A 14,950-nucleotide genomic window follows, 5' to 3' on the forward strand; every position below is an offset into this window, starting at 1 on the left:
GTTTTATATGTAAATAATGAATCACTAAATTCTACTTCTGAAATTAATATTACAATATATGTTAACTAACTAGAATTTAAATTAAAACTTGAAAAAAAAACTTTAAGAAGGATATTTACAAACAAAGTCCACTGGTATATTAACAATATTATTAAAAAATGTTTCATGTGAACTAGTTACCTCCTTGACTTTGTCATTGTTTGTCACTAATAAACTTTGACATCCCTGTATTCTAATAAAATAACTTATCTTTTTCTTGCAGATTGGGCAAAAATCAGAAGTCATAGATGGAAAACCATACAAAAACAACATTCATTCTTCTGAGACTACAACATTCATTCTTCTGAGACTAATAGATGACCCACAACTTCAAGGTTTACTTTTAATTTTTCAATTTTTTACCTAATTATTAAGTGTAACTGGGAACCTGGCTATTATTTCACTTACACTAGTGGATTCTCAACTTAAAACACCAATGTACATTTTCCTACAAAATGTTTCCTTCTTAGAGGTTTTATTCACATCAGCTTGTATTCCTAGATACTTATATAACTTAGCAACAGGTGACAAGACTATCACCTACTGTACTTGTGCCATTCAAGCATTTTTTTACAGACCTTTTTGGAGTAATGGAATTTTTTCTTCTGAATACCACATCCTATGAATGCTACGTGGCCATCTGTAAACCCCTGCATTACACCAACATCATGAGCAACAGAGTCTGTAAAAGACTCATCCTTTGGTGTTGGATAGCTGGCTTGTTAATTATACTCTCACCATTTAGCCTAGCCAAAATCTGGAATTCTGTGGCTCAAATGTCATTGATAGCTTTCTCTGTGATGTATCCCCCTTCCTGAAGATTTCATGCTCAGACACATGAGTCACTGAGCAAATGGTTATAGTTTGTGCTCTGTTGACCTTCATCACAACACTTCTTTGTGTGGTTCTTACTTACATATACATAATCAAGACTATTTTAAGATTCCCTCTGCCCAGCAAAGGATAAAAGCCTTTTCTACCTGTTCTTCCCATATGATTATAGTTTATATCGCTTATGGCACCTGTATCTTCATCTATGTCAAACTTTCAGCAAAGGAATCAGTGGCCATTAATAACGGTGTAATAATACTAACTACTTCCATCGCTCCTATATTGAACTCCTTCATTTATACTTTGAGAAAAAAGCAAGTAAAACAAGCCTTCAGTGACTCAATCAAAACAATTGCCTTATCTTCCAAGAAATAAAGGAGCACTAAAGTTGATGATTTAAGTTTTAATAAGAGATTGGCTGCCCAAAGCAAGTATCATTGAGTTCCTAAAACATTTGCTCCTTTCTAATCACAAGTCCATTCAAATTAAATTTCTAAAAATATTTCTTGTCTCCTTACTTAGTAAGGTCACTTTTTGCAAATGTCTTTAATTAATGTTATATTAACAGTTTTCTATGAGGGACAAAAATACCACATCACATCCAGCCTTACAATATACAAATAAAATATAAGACAATAGTTTCTGGGAAAGAGTTTAGAAATTTCTCCAAGATAAACTCTTAGAAGGCAATCACATTCCTGCTCAAATTAATATGCAAATGATATAAATTAAAAGCCAATGGAATTTCTGTAAGAGTTTCATTATAGCTCACATTATCTGTCTTGAACATACAGCTATACATTTTCAGAAGATTTGTACTTTAGGTGAGGCCCATAAGAGATGCTGCAGTACCCCATCCATATCCCATCTCATACACACTCCATCTCAGTCTTCCTGCTGTGACATGCACCAGCCTTACTTCCTGACTTCCAACTACCAGAAGGGACATAGGGCCACAGAGGTCTACTGTGCCCATCTTTGGGGCAGGCTAGAAGCGTATGAAACCAAAACTCCTCAAGAGGAGTACTCATTCAATGACTGAGATGAATTTATGTATAAATCTCCCTTAACCCCCAAGTGGAAAAATTCTGAAGCATGTGTTTTACCCTTGTCCTCAGTTTGCACAGTAGGATGAAGATATCAGAGTAACTGTTCTTGAGAATCTTGAACCCCCAGATTCTCCTGCACTCTCTGATTTGAAGTGATCCATTCTTCCTTGCTAGAAAATAATGGCCTCCTCCTACTTGGAAAATACACAGTCCTCATCTGAACCAAATGCACTGGAAGACAGCACTTATTTTTCCTTAAATCTGCCCTCACCTCATGGCTCCAAAACAATGTCTAGAATCAAGTTTCAACATGGCATTCCTAAAGAAGTACTTTCCCTCCTACAGAAGGAAAATATTCATAAAAATAGCTAATGTAATTGCAGGAATCAAGATAACAGTCCTAAGAATGGACAACGATGGTACTATACTTGAGTAAGGGTTAAATAAAATGCTAAATAGGGGAGAGATTGCTGATATAGGGCCACTCTTCAGTGGCTCATAATTTGACATCCTGGCAAAAACACCTGGAGCCAGTCCTAATGTACTGTTAGTTTGACTCCTTGAAGCTTGGACACATTGGAGCCTACAATAAATGAGGTAGAGATGCCAGAATATCTTCACACAGTGTTTATAAATGATGGAAATTGGAAGGGGAGGTGAATCATGAGAGACTATGGACTCTGAAAAACAATCTGAGGGGTCTGAAGGGGCAGGGGGGTGGGGGTTAGGGTACCAGGTGGTGGGTATTATAGAGGGCACTGATTGCATGGAGCACTGGGTGTGGTGCAAAAATAATGAATACTGTTATTCTGAAAATAAATTAAAAATAAATAAATAAATCATGCAAAAGTCTCAAAAGTTAGGAATGCTGGATTGGATTTATCAACTAAAACTAGAGTACACTTAAACTGTAAGAAACCAAAGGAAATTCTCTTCACAAAACAAAGAAGCAACATTCTAATAGAGGCAACACCAGCATCACTGGAACCTTATGATGACTGTTCTTTGTAAATCAATGATTGGCTGCTATTTGTAAATGACAAGATTCAGAGTATCAACCACCAGGCAGCAACAATCTACAGTTAAGGGCAAGGTAGACTAATTTTCATTTACCTGGAAATGGAAATACACAGTCACTGACCTGTAGAGATCTGTAACAATATCTAGCAGAATAGGACTGAGATGGGCAGCAAAACAGAGTATTATTTGAGCTATATAATCAAGAAGTTTCAAAAAGGTTGAGGGAAGCCAACCCAATGGAAATTCTCTTACCCAATTGACATACATGAGCCAGTTTCCAACTGTCAAACCCATCTTTGAAGGAGAGGCCATGCCTTCTTGTGGAAGGATGCTGTAATGCCAGAAAAATTACAGAGAGAAGGCATTCCTGGGTGGCTCAGTGGGTAAAAGGCTCTGCCTTCAGCCCAGATCATGATTCCAGGGTCCTGGGATCGAGCCCTGCACTGGGCTCTCTGCTCAATGGGGAGCCTGCTTCCCCCTGTCTCTCTCTGCCTGCCTCTCTGCCTACTTGTGATCTCTCTCTCTCTCTCTCTCAAATAAACAAATAAAACATTTTTTTTTAAATGCAGACAGAACTTTTTCAGTCAGTCCTTCCCCAAGAAGAGGTCTGGTCACTTATCAGAGTAATTCTAGACCTGGGGAAAAAGGGTCTTCAAATTTTTTCAACATCTGTTAAAATTGACCTTTCAGTTTCTGTTGGAACTGACTCTGACACCATAGGACACAAATACAAATAAAGCTTTGTGTTTCAAGGCCAGGTGATGGAATCCTATCTAACTATTTTGCAGTGGATCCAATGGATCTACAATCCCACCTAGTAATCATTTCTCTGGATCCAGAGTGTCTAAAAATCAGGATAGACAAATTAGTAACTATCAGATCCCTTTCATTCCTCATTGATCTATGCATATAAGCCTGGCTAAAATAGGCAAAATTAACCATTATTCACCCATGTGGTTCATAACTTGCAGTCAGAGAGAAAATCAGTACAACCACTATAGTAAACATTCACTGTATATTAAAGTGTAGGGACTAAACTTCATTCATTCTTTCCATATGAATATCCACTTGACATGGCATTATTTATTGAATCTTTCCTTTCTCCTTCCAGCTGTGAATTTGCTGTAATTCAGGTGATCAAATAAGTCTAGATCTGTTACTAGAATTTTTATTTCATTTTGCTGGCCAATTTCATTTTTTAGTTTTTCTTGTACTGATAACACAACATCTTAATTACTGTAGCTTTATAATAAGTATTGACATTTTCAGTAAGCCTTCCAACTTTGTTGTACTTCAAGATTGTCTAGCTATGTTTTGTCCTTTGCATTTCCATCTAAATTTAGAATCAGCTTTCGAAATTTTTTGAAATTAAAATTCTACAGTTCTAGGGCATCTTGGTAGCTCAGTTGGTTAAGCCACTGCCTTCAGCTCAGGTCATGATCCTGGAATCTGAGGATTGAGTCCTGGATTGGGCTCCCTGCTCAGCGGGGAGTCTGCTTCTCCCTCTGACCCTCTCTGCTCTCATGCTCTCTCTCTCTAACTCTCTCTCAAGTAAATAAATATTATCTTTAAAAGAATGTTACAGTTTTATGGAATTTCATTGCCTCAATAGATAATTTAGAGAGAAATGACATTCTTACAATATTGAACTTTCTAATGCATGACCACGGGATAGCCCTCCACTTTTCTTTTCAGCAAAGGAGGCTTCTATTTATTCTCAGTTTTACCTTTACAAGAATTGGCTTCTACAAGATTATAGTTAAAACTCTTTGGTGTAGGATATTAATTTTATACATAAGGGCTAGATTAAAAAAATCAGTTTGGGGGTCTTTGATATAGTTTGAAATTTAGAAAAAAAGAAACCTAAATGATAAAAAGTTAAGATACAGAAGTATTCAATATGTTGTATCCTTTATCATAAACAACATATAATTAAGAATTCAACCATTTTTAAGTCTGAAAGTCAGATACTATCAAGCGTAACTGCCATGTACAACCCATAATCCTTTTAAATTTTCAACTCAAAGACAAACAGTAAACTTTAATTTTCCAAATATTCTTAGAAAGAGTTATGAGAGGGGTACCAGGCTGACTCAGTTGATTAATCAGCTGTCTTTGGCTGGGGTCATGATCTCAGGGTCCTGAGATGGAACCCCACAACAGGCTCCCTGCTCAGTGGGGAGTTTGCTTCTCTTCCCCCTCTGCTACTACCCCTGCTTGTGCCCTCTCTCACTTGTTCTCCCACTCTCTCAAATAAATAAATTCTTTAAAAAGATAAAGAAAGAAAGAAAAAAGAATTATGAGAAACATCTGCCATTTACAAAATACAGCTTTCTTCAGCTTCATTTTCCTCAAATGAACCATGTGTGTTGTGAGGTAGCAATGACAGACTATGATGTTCTGTGGAGAGGATACCATCTATGCATAAATATTCCCTCTTCCCAGGAAGAATGTGAATAACAAGAAGAAAAAGAGTCGCCCTTCATGTTTCTTCAACTACTGGTGTTTTCATAGTGTTTTAAATGCCTGATTTCAGTTTTAGCCCTCCATTTATTTAAGTCATTTTAGTTTCTTATAATAGAGTGGTTTTTGTTTCCAGGACAGCAGTTTTGCACATATTTTAATAGTTTTCTTCCTTGGTATTAAATATTTTTATATCACTATAACAGTCTCAGTATTTTAATTTATTTTATTTTATTTCCTGATTCTTTGCTGTAAGAATAAATATATAATTTACATTATGTGGCTTTCAGACACATGAAAGTGTCATCATCACTAGCCATCAGGGAGAGTCAAATTAAAATCACATTGAGATACCATCTTACACCAGTTAGAATGGCCAAAATTAGCAAGACAGGAAACAACATGTGTTGGAGAGGATGTGGAGAAAGGGGAACCCTCTTACACTGTAGGTGGGAATGCAAGTTGGTGCAGCCTCTTTGGAGAACAGTGTGGAGATTCCTCAAGAAATTAAAAATAGAACTTCCTTATGGCTCTGCCATTGCACTACTGGGTATTTACCCCAAAGATACAGATGTAGTAAAAGAAGGGCCATCTGTACCCCAATGTTTATAGCAGCAATGGCCACGGTCACCGAACTGTGGAAAGAACCAAGATGCCCTTCAACGGACGAATGGATAAGGAAGATGTGGTTCATATACACTATGGCGTATTATGCCTCCATCAGAAAGGATGAATACCCAACTTTTGTAGCAACATGGACAGGACTGGAAGAGATGATGCTGAATGAAATAAGTCAAGCAGAGAGAGTCAATTATCATATGGTTTCACTTATTTGTGGAGCATAACAAATAACATGGAGGACAAGGGGAGATGGAGAGGAGAAGGGAGTTGAGGGAAATTGAAAGGGGAGGTGAACCATGAGAGACTATGGACTCTGAAAAACAACCTGAAGTTTTTGAAGGGGCGGGGGGGGAGGTGGGAGGTTGGGGGGACCAGGTGGTAGGTATTAGGGAGGGCACATATTGCATGGAGCCCTGGGTGTGGTGCAAAAACAATGAATACTGTTATGTACGTGATCTGAGTGACTTTGCTAAAGCCAGTGTTTAATTTTAATGTTTTCTGTAGATTCATTTGGATTTCCTATATACATAACCTGTTATCTATTATCAATAAAACTTTTCATTTTTCAATCAACTTTCCTTTCTTCTTTCTTCATTTGGCCTCTTTAAGGTGGTCAAAAATATGGATACAATGTTAAATATAAATAATGAGAGTAGTTTTCTCTTGTCTCAGAGGGATAGCTTTTAATATTTTACCACTAAATATGGTATCTCCTAAAGAGTTTATTTTTTTTTAGGTTTTCTGCATCAAATTAAAGAAATTCCCTCTACTCCAAGTTTGTCAAGAATTTAATAAATGAGTACTGAATTTTGTCAAATACTGCTTTTAATCTATTGAGATTAACATATGATTTTCATCTATTTCTGTAATGAATCATTAATTTGTTTCCTAATACCAATCAATCTCACATACCTGGAATTAATTCAAATTGTCTTAATGTGGCATCAATTTTATATATCATTGGATTTAATTTATTAATGCTTTTTGTTTTAATTTTTCATATGCCAAAGCAAGATTAGTCTATAAGTTTAACTTATTTTCTTTAACTTGACAGACACTAATTTCAATGTTATGCTGGTTCCATAAAACCAGAAAGGGATTTTTACTCTTTATCTATGCTCTGGAAATTTTTTTAAAGAGTTTATTAATTTATTTGAGAGAGAAAGAGAGAGCAGGAGGAAGAGCAGAGGCAGAGGGAAAAACAAACTCCCCACTGAGCAGGGTGCCAGACATGGGGCTCCATCACAGGACCCCGAGATCATGATCTTAGCCAAAGGCAGATGCTTAACCAACTTGGCTACCCAGGTGCCCCTATGCTCCGGAAATTTTTTTGTAAAATGGTAAACATGAGTAACTTTGCAACTATTTTTACAAGAACTTTATGAATGAAAGATTTTGTTAAATGTGATAAATCTAAGGGGATTATATACTTCTAATCTGAAATATTAAAAATAATTGTTAAATAATAAAATAAATGTGATCATGACCCATTAATTGCTCATTAGCTTTGTCACAGATTTCCTTTAACCTCAGTTCTCCTTAGGTACATTGACCCTTCACATTCTAGTATAATATGATATACAAGTTATTTTTATCATATATCATTAGTGTGTTCTGATCAATCCCAGGGGAATGTTTTCTTTGTATTGTTTTGCTTCTTTTCCCTTCTCAATAGAATCCCTTGGGTATGTAATTAAAGGATATAAGAACACTCATATTTTTAGCATGTAAAATTAACAATGAATTATTCCCTGCCTGGTGGATATAAGAACACTTGTATCAGATTTTCCTGGATTTTTTCCATTTCCAGTTGTAAGGAATATAGAAATAACTTTCACTTGTATTAATAATAGATATGATATAATTTGGACATATTCACAGCAGCAAAGGCAAGAGAATTTATCTTGTCTAAAATAATATTAAATACAGTACTACTCAAGTCCAGAACTGATCTAAGTTCAAACTTACATACAAGAGTGAGGTAGACACAGAAAATTTACAAAAGCACAGCATATATTCCATCTTTCTGCATTAAGTTGCAACTTAAGAGCTATTTTTCTTTCAATTTCCTACTGAAATAATATTGTCTAAGCTTTGAGTACATTCATAATCCATTACTAGCTCTTTTTTTTTATATCCTAGAAGAAAATATGGGAAAACACAGGAATTAAGGTAAACATTTTAGAGTTGGATCTATTATTTTTAATTGTAAATTAAGATAATTTTGTGGAAATCAAAAGCAGATATGTATAAGTAGCTTGATTTTTTTTTCTTTTTGGTTAATCATTTTACATCTTTTTTGGTATAGAAATACAAAATGTATAAACAGTATCTATTTACAAAATGCATTTAAATCTGTCCATTGATTTTTTTATTAATTATATAAGCTTTAAATAGCAATGCATAAACTGAGAAAAAAAGGCTAATGAAACGATCTCTAGAAAGAGAAATCTTCGCTCTATGGTCATCATTTTGTCACATTTTACTTATCAACTTATTTTTGTCCGATTATACCTTCCTAGAGAGCTATTTTTCCACTTATTAATATAAAAAATAGGTTCTTGATAATTTAGCCATGGGAGAGAAGCACTAACATCAATGTGACCACTAGTGTCAGCACAGCCAAGAAAAAGGACATTAGCTCTAGATCTGCAGCAATACATAAGATGGTGATTACAAGACAATAGATGTGATAAGGACTACATTACTACATTACTACATTACTTACTACATTACTTCCATTTATCAGTCAATAAAAACAAAGCAGCTTTAGACAGAAGATACCATGAACTACTTTAAATACTTTCTCTGGAAAAAGATTCTGGAAATTGATTCTGGAAATCACCATGATATTCAGACAACCCTCTGCACTAGACCAAATTTTATTTTTTTTAATCAAAGCAGGAGAAAACTATTAAAGAAGCAATACATAATTTTTTCTGGGCAGGCATGAATTTTGACATGAAAGCTGCAAAAAAGAAATAAACATAAAATGGTGAAAATTTTAGATATATGTAGATTTTAAAAGACAGCTGAATAGTTGACCATATTAGGAAAGAAAGTTATTTCTTTCACCTGGGTGGTTCAGTGGGTTAAAGCCTCTGCCTTCAGCTCAGGTCATGATCCCAGGGTCCTGGGATTGAGCCCTGCCTGCACAGGGTCCTGGGATCAAGTCCGGCATCGGGCTCTCTGCTTAGTGGGGAACATGTTTCCTCCTCTTTGCCTGCCTCTCTGCCTACTTGTGATCTCTGTCTGTCAAATAAATAAAAATCTTTAAAAAAAAAAAAAAAGAAAGAAAGTTTCACAGGTAAAAATGATTCTAAAGAAAAAAAAATTTACTTTGTTTTTGCTTTTTTTTTTGTCTTGTTTTTTGCTTTTAGGGATCATGTTAATGGTAAATTTCATAAGGAAATAATGCAACAGATCTACAAAACATTCTGAAGAAGGAGGAGGAGGTAGACAACTCTCAATACAGGTCTTACAAACAATACAGCTATGTTTTAGGGTGTTGAAAACCACTACCTAAATTGTGCTTGCAAGAGTTTGTACGTTTTTGAATTTACAGGACAATTTCTCCTTTTGTTTATATTTATTTACTTTTCATTGTGTTATGTTAGTCATCATAAAATACATCATTAGTTTTTTTGTTTGTTTCTTGAGTTTTTTTTATTTTTTTTAATTTATTTTTTATTTTTAGCATAACAAATTCATTATTTTTGTCCCACACCCAGTTTTCCATGCAATCCGTGCCCTCTATAATACCCACCACCTGGTACCCCGACCTCCCACCCCCACCCCTTCAAAACCCTTAGATTGTTTTTCAGAGTCCACAGTCTCTCATGGTTCACCTCCCCTTCCCATTTCCCCCAACTCCCTTCTCCTCCCCATGTCCTCCATGCTATTTGTTATGCTCCACAAATAAGTGAAACAAATAAGTCAAATACTTGACTTATTTCACTCAGCATCATCTCTTCCAGTCCCATCCATGTTGCGACAAAAGTTGGGTATTCGTCCTTTCTGATGGAGGCAGAATACTCCATAGTGTATATGGACCACATCTTCCTTATCCATTCATCCAGATGTGTTTTTTGCAAAATTTTTCTCCCAGTCTGTGGCTTTTTTATTCTTTTGGGTCTGACAGATGACCCTGAATTGCAGGTTGTGATTTTCCTCTTTCTATTTTTTACCTACTTGTTGAGTGCAACAGGAAACTTAACCATCTTCATTCTCACTCTGCTGGATTCCCACCTGAAGACACCTATGTATTTCTTCTTAAGGAATTTCTCCTTTTTAGAAATCTCGTTCACAAACTGTTTGTATTCCACGGCTCCTGGTGAGCCTTGTGACAAAGGATAGAACTATTTCCTATATAAGGTATATGACTCAATTGTGTTTTGTTTTTTTTTTTTAATCTTTTTGGGAGTAACTGAATTTTATCTTCTGGCGGCTATGTCCTATGACTGCTATGTGGCTATATGTAGACCTCTCCACTATACCACCATCATGAGCAGCAAAGTTTGCTACCAACTTGTACTCAGCTCTTGGGTAACTGGATTCCTGATCATCTTTCCTCCAATCATCTTGGGACTCAAGCTGGAATTCTGTGCTTCCAATGTCATTTATCATTTTGTTTGTGATTCTTCTCCCATCCTGCAGATATCAGATACACATTTCCTAGAGCTAATGTCCTTTTTCTTGGCTGTGCTGACACTAGTGGTCACATTGATGTTAGTGCTTCTCTCCCATGGCTAAATTATCAAGACAATTCTCAAATTCCCTTCTGCTCAGCAAAGGACTAAAGCCTTTTCTACCTGTTCTTCCTACATGATTGTAGTTTCCATCTCTTATGGTAGCTGCATCTTCATGTATAGAAAACCATCAGCAAATAACAGAGTGACTTCAAGCAAAGGAGTAGCTGTGCTCAATACCTCAGTTGCCCTCTTATTGAATCCCTTCATTTATACACTAAGGAACCAGCAAGTGAAACAGGCCTTTAAGGACAGGGTTCAAAAAGTTTTATTTGCTTCAAACAAATGAGAAAATTCTAAAAAGTATGAAGGGGTAAAATGAATAAAAATATTGCCCTTTTAAAAAAATATTTATTTATTGGGGCACCCTGGTGGTTCAGTTGATTAAGTGGCTGCCTTTTTTTTTTTTAATTTTTTATTTTTTATAAACATATATTTTTATCCCCAGGGGTACAGGTCTGTGAATCACAAAGTGGCTGCCTTTTGCTCAGGTCATGATCTCAGGGTTCTGGGATCAAGCCCTGTATCTGGTTCCCTGCTCATCAGGAAGTCTGGTTCTCCCTCCCCCGTGCTCGTGTGCTCTCTCTCTCTCTCACTTGCTTGCTCTCTCTCAAATAAATAAGAGAATGAGAATGGCTTAAGTACCTAGATTATTAGATCATTTTCTACAAAATTTATCTGCTTGTTGAGATTGGGATAAAAATCATGCCATGTCTGACACTGTGAATAGACCTTGATGCTTGATGCTTTTATGCTAAAAAATATGTCATATAGATAAAGACAAATACTGCATGGTATCACTTATATGTAGAATCTAAAAGAAAATCAAACTCATATAAAAATAGAGTAGAAAGTGGTTGTGCGGGGCTGGAGGTGAAGGAATTAGGGAGAGGTCTGAGGATCTATTGTATAACATGATGACTATAGTTGATAACACTTTATAACTGAATTTTGCTTAGAGAGTTGAATTTAAATGTTCTCACACACACAAGTAAATATGTAAAGTGATAAGTGTTTAAATTAACTAGATGAGAAGAATTCTAATGTACATGTATATAATATAATCACAATGACACTTTAAATATTTTACAATTTTATATGTTAATTATACCTCAATAAAATTGAAAAGTAATCTCAAAAAAATCATTGTTCATGACTGGCTATTTATAAGGCAAGCATGCTGCCCTATTTCTCCATTTGCCACTGAGTTAGCTCACTGGGGTAGCATGTCCTCACCTAGTGATTTCAGAAAAGTTCAGGTTCAAATTTAGCAGGTGCATCAAGCCAATTTAAGGAAACTCATCTTAGCCACATTCTTTATCTACCTTTATCATGAATGAAAAAAAATATTTACACTCATTCTGTGTTTATTTCTCAATTTCTTTGGAACACATATTAAGGAAATGTGTGATTAAATAATATGGTCTTGAAAACTAATATCATGGGATACCATTACCTATGTGACCAAGCTCTAAGCCCAGAAGATAAACCAGATGTGTACAGAAAATGATTTTTCACCTCTGGTTAAAGAATTCAGAAACCATGGTGTGATAGCAGTTATATAAACTTGAGATCACTGAGCACTTGATAATCACAAGTTAAATTCTATTCCCCCATCTTAGTGCTGTAGGTAGACTAAGAAATGAATTTATTTAAAATGGATTGCCCCATCTTGCTGTTGGAACAGTAAGACAAAGTAAGCAAATGATTCCTTGTGGAAATGGCATTTCAACTAGAGGACTCTGGGGACTGGGTAGTTGAAAAGGCGGGGCGGGGAGGTGGGGGGAATTCCTGCTTATAGACACTGCAATATGAGCAATAACCTGAAGTAAAAGAAAAAGTATCTAAGGAGGTTTTAATATGTTGAACTGCAGAAGTGGAAGTTGATCAATGTAAGGAGTAATTAAATGCTGATCGTTCTTTGAGAGTTATCATTAGGTATATATTTTGGACTCTAGAAATATCTAAAGATTTCATTTTTTAAAAGCAAATCATTTCATTGATATTAATATTCGCATTGTAGTCTGTTTCTCTTTTCTCTATTCCTAGTATATTTGGCTTGCTGGCTATTTACTATCAATTTTCTAGAACTAATTAGTTCTCTTCCACCTCCTGCCATCTGCCTGCTTAATTTAAATACCTACATTCAAAATTTAACATTTCATTTAGTACATCAGTATCAATCTGTTTTATGTAGTTTCAATGTCGGCTTTAATTCTTGAATAGGGAGTACCAGTGCATTTCTCCTTTCATCTTAATTTAATTCATGCCCGTTTTGGCAATTTTTAAATAACTTTGATATTGGATTGGATTCATTCAATAAAATATGTGAATCTTGTGGTTTTAAAGCTTTATCAGTAAATGCTTTTTTGAAATTTTAAATCTTTATGCTTACTCCTTATTTTAAAATTCATTTTGAGTTTTTGAAATTTTTTTTGGCTGTTACACTTAGAAAAAGCGTTGATTCTTTTAACATTATTTCTCTTCTAGAGTATTTTTTTGTGGAGGAATAATGTTCACTATTGCACCAGTATTTTATGAATAGTTTCCCAATCCTTTCAGCATTGGTAAGGGAAGGTTGAGAGTGAAGTCACGCTTAGATTTCCTGAAACAACTATTCTCATTTTTTTCTTAATAAAGATTATCATTCTCAAAAAAGTTGACTTATGAGGTGTAAAGGGTGACTTGATCAGTGGCAGTACTGAATGGAAACCCAAATCTACATCAAGACAAAATAGGATAAAAACTAAAGAAAACATGCTTAGGGATCAACATTCCCCTAGTTCTTTGAGAGCAATATAAATCTTTTGACTAAGTCATTAAAGGCTTGTTTCACTTGTTTGTTCCTCAGAGTATAAATAAATGGATTTAACATGGGTGAAATGGAAGTAGTGAGCATAAATACGCCCTTATTAATGGCCATTTCATCTTTTGCCGAAGGTTTGATATACACAAAGATACAGCTTCCATAGGTGATAGAAACTACAATCATGTGGGAAGAACAGGTAGAAAAAGCTTTAGTCCTTTGCTGGGCAGAGGGGAATTTTAGAATTGTTCTGATGATATACAGGTAGGACAAAATCACACACACAAGAGTCATAATGAAGATTAACACAGAGCATACAATAATCATCTGCTCAATGAACCATGTATCTGAGCATGAGATCTTCAGGATAGGATTAGCATCACAGGCAAAGTGGTCAATGGCATTGGAGTCACAGAAATCCAGGTCCAGTCCTAAGCTAAGTGGTGGGAGTATGACCAACAAAGTAGTCATCCAACAGCAGAAGATTAGCCTTTTGCAGACCCTGTGGTTCATGATAATCATGTAATACAGGGGTTTGCAGATGGCTATGTATCGATCAAAAGACATGGCAGCAAGGAGAAAAAATTCTGTTACTCCAAAAAGATATGTAAAAAAAAGTTGGCATGCACAAGCATTATAGGTAATAGTCCTATCACCTGTTGCTAAACTGTACAAGAATCTAGGGATACAGGCAGAAGTGAATGAGATTTCTAAGAAGGAAAAATTTTGGAGAAAAAAGTACATTGCAGTTTTAAGGTGAGAATCCATTAATATGAGAATGATGATGGTCAGGTTTCCAGTTATACTCAACATGTAGGTAATAAGTAGAAATATAAAAATCACAATCTGTAGTTGAGGGTCATCTGTTAATCCCAGAAGGATGAAACTGGTTAGTGACGTATGGTTTCTCATTCCTGGGTCCTGATTTCTGCCCAATTTGCATATAAAACTGAGGGACTCAAGATCTGAGAAGAAGGTTGAAAAAATGTGTTACAATGGATTTGCTTAGAAAATCCTAGCAATGTATTTTACATATATTTTGTTTTCCTTGATAATGAATATTTCTTAATAATTCATGCTCTCAGCTCTGCTGACATGTCATCTGATAGGTTTGAAACTTAGCTTTCAGATGTTTTGACCACAATACATGGCAAGATATACATTTTATATTGCAGTCTAATGTACATGCACACACATATACACAAACACACACACAAATATACACACAAATGCACACTTGCATATTAGTGAAACAAAAACTTCCCCCCAAAAAAAATACTTATCCACCTTGCCTTCTGATGCTTTCTATTCTAACTTATGAAAAATAAATGTAAATATCACCCAATTGACTTTATACTCTACTAAATGATCAT

General features: G+C 35.3%; 1 protein-coding gene and 2 pseudogenes across 1 annotated transcript; 2 read left to right on the forward strand and 1 right to left on the reverse strand.

Annotated features, from left to right (window-relative positions):
• Positions 1-629: 629 nt before the first annotated feature.
• Positions 630-1,245, forward strand: LOC101693481 (annotated as a pseudogene).
• A 984-nt stretch (positions 1,246-2,229) lies between these two features.
• LOC101693780 lies at positions 2,230-11,060 on the forward strand (annotated as a pseudogene).
• A 2,490-nt stretch (positions 11,061-13,550) lies between these two features.
• Positions 13,551-14,489, reverse strand: LOC101694052 (olfactory receptor 6C2-like). Its single transcript, XM_004782372.1, has one exon. It carries the CDS (start codon positions 14,487-14,489, stop codon positions 13,551-13,553), a length of 939 nt encoding a protein of 312 aa, XP_004782429.1.
• Positions 14,490-14,950: the final 461 nt, after the last annotated feature.

Source organism: Mustela putorius, unplaced genomic scaffold (assembly GCF_011764305.1).
Source record: "Mustela putorius furo isolate JIRA1106 unplaced genomic scaffold, ASM1176430v1.1 tig00003988_pilon_pilon_pilon, whole genome shotgun sequence".
NCBI classification, from domain to species: Eukaryota; Metazoa; Chordata; class Mammalia; order Carnivora; family Mustelidae; genus Mustela; species Mustela putorius.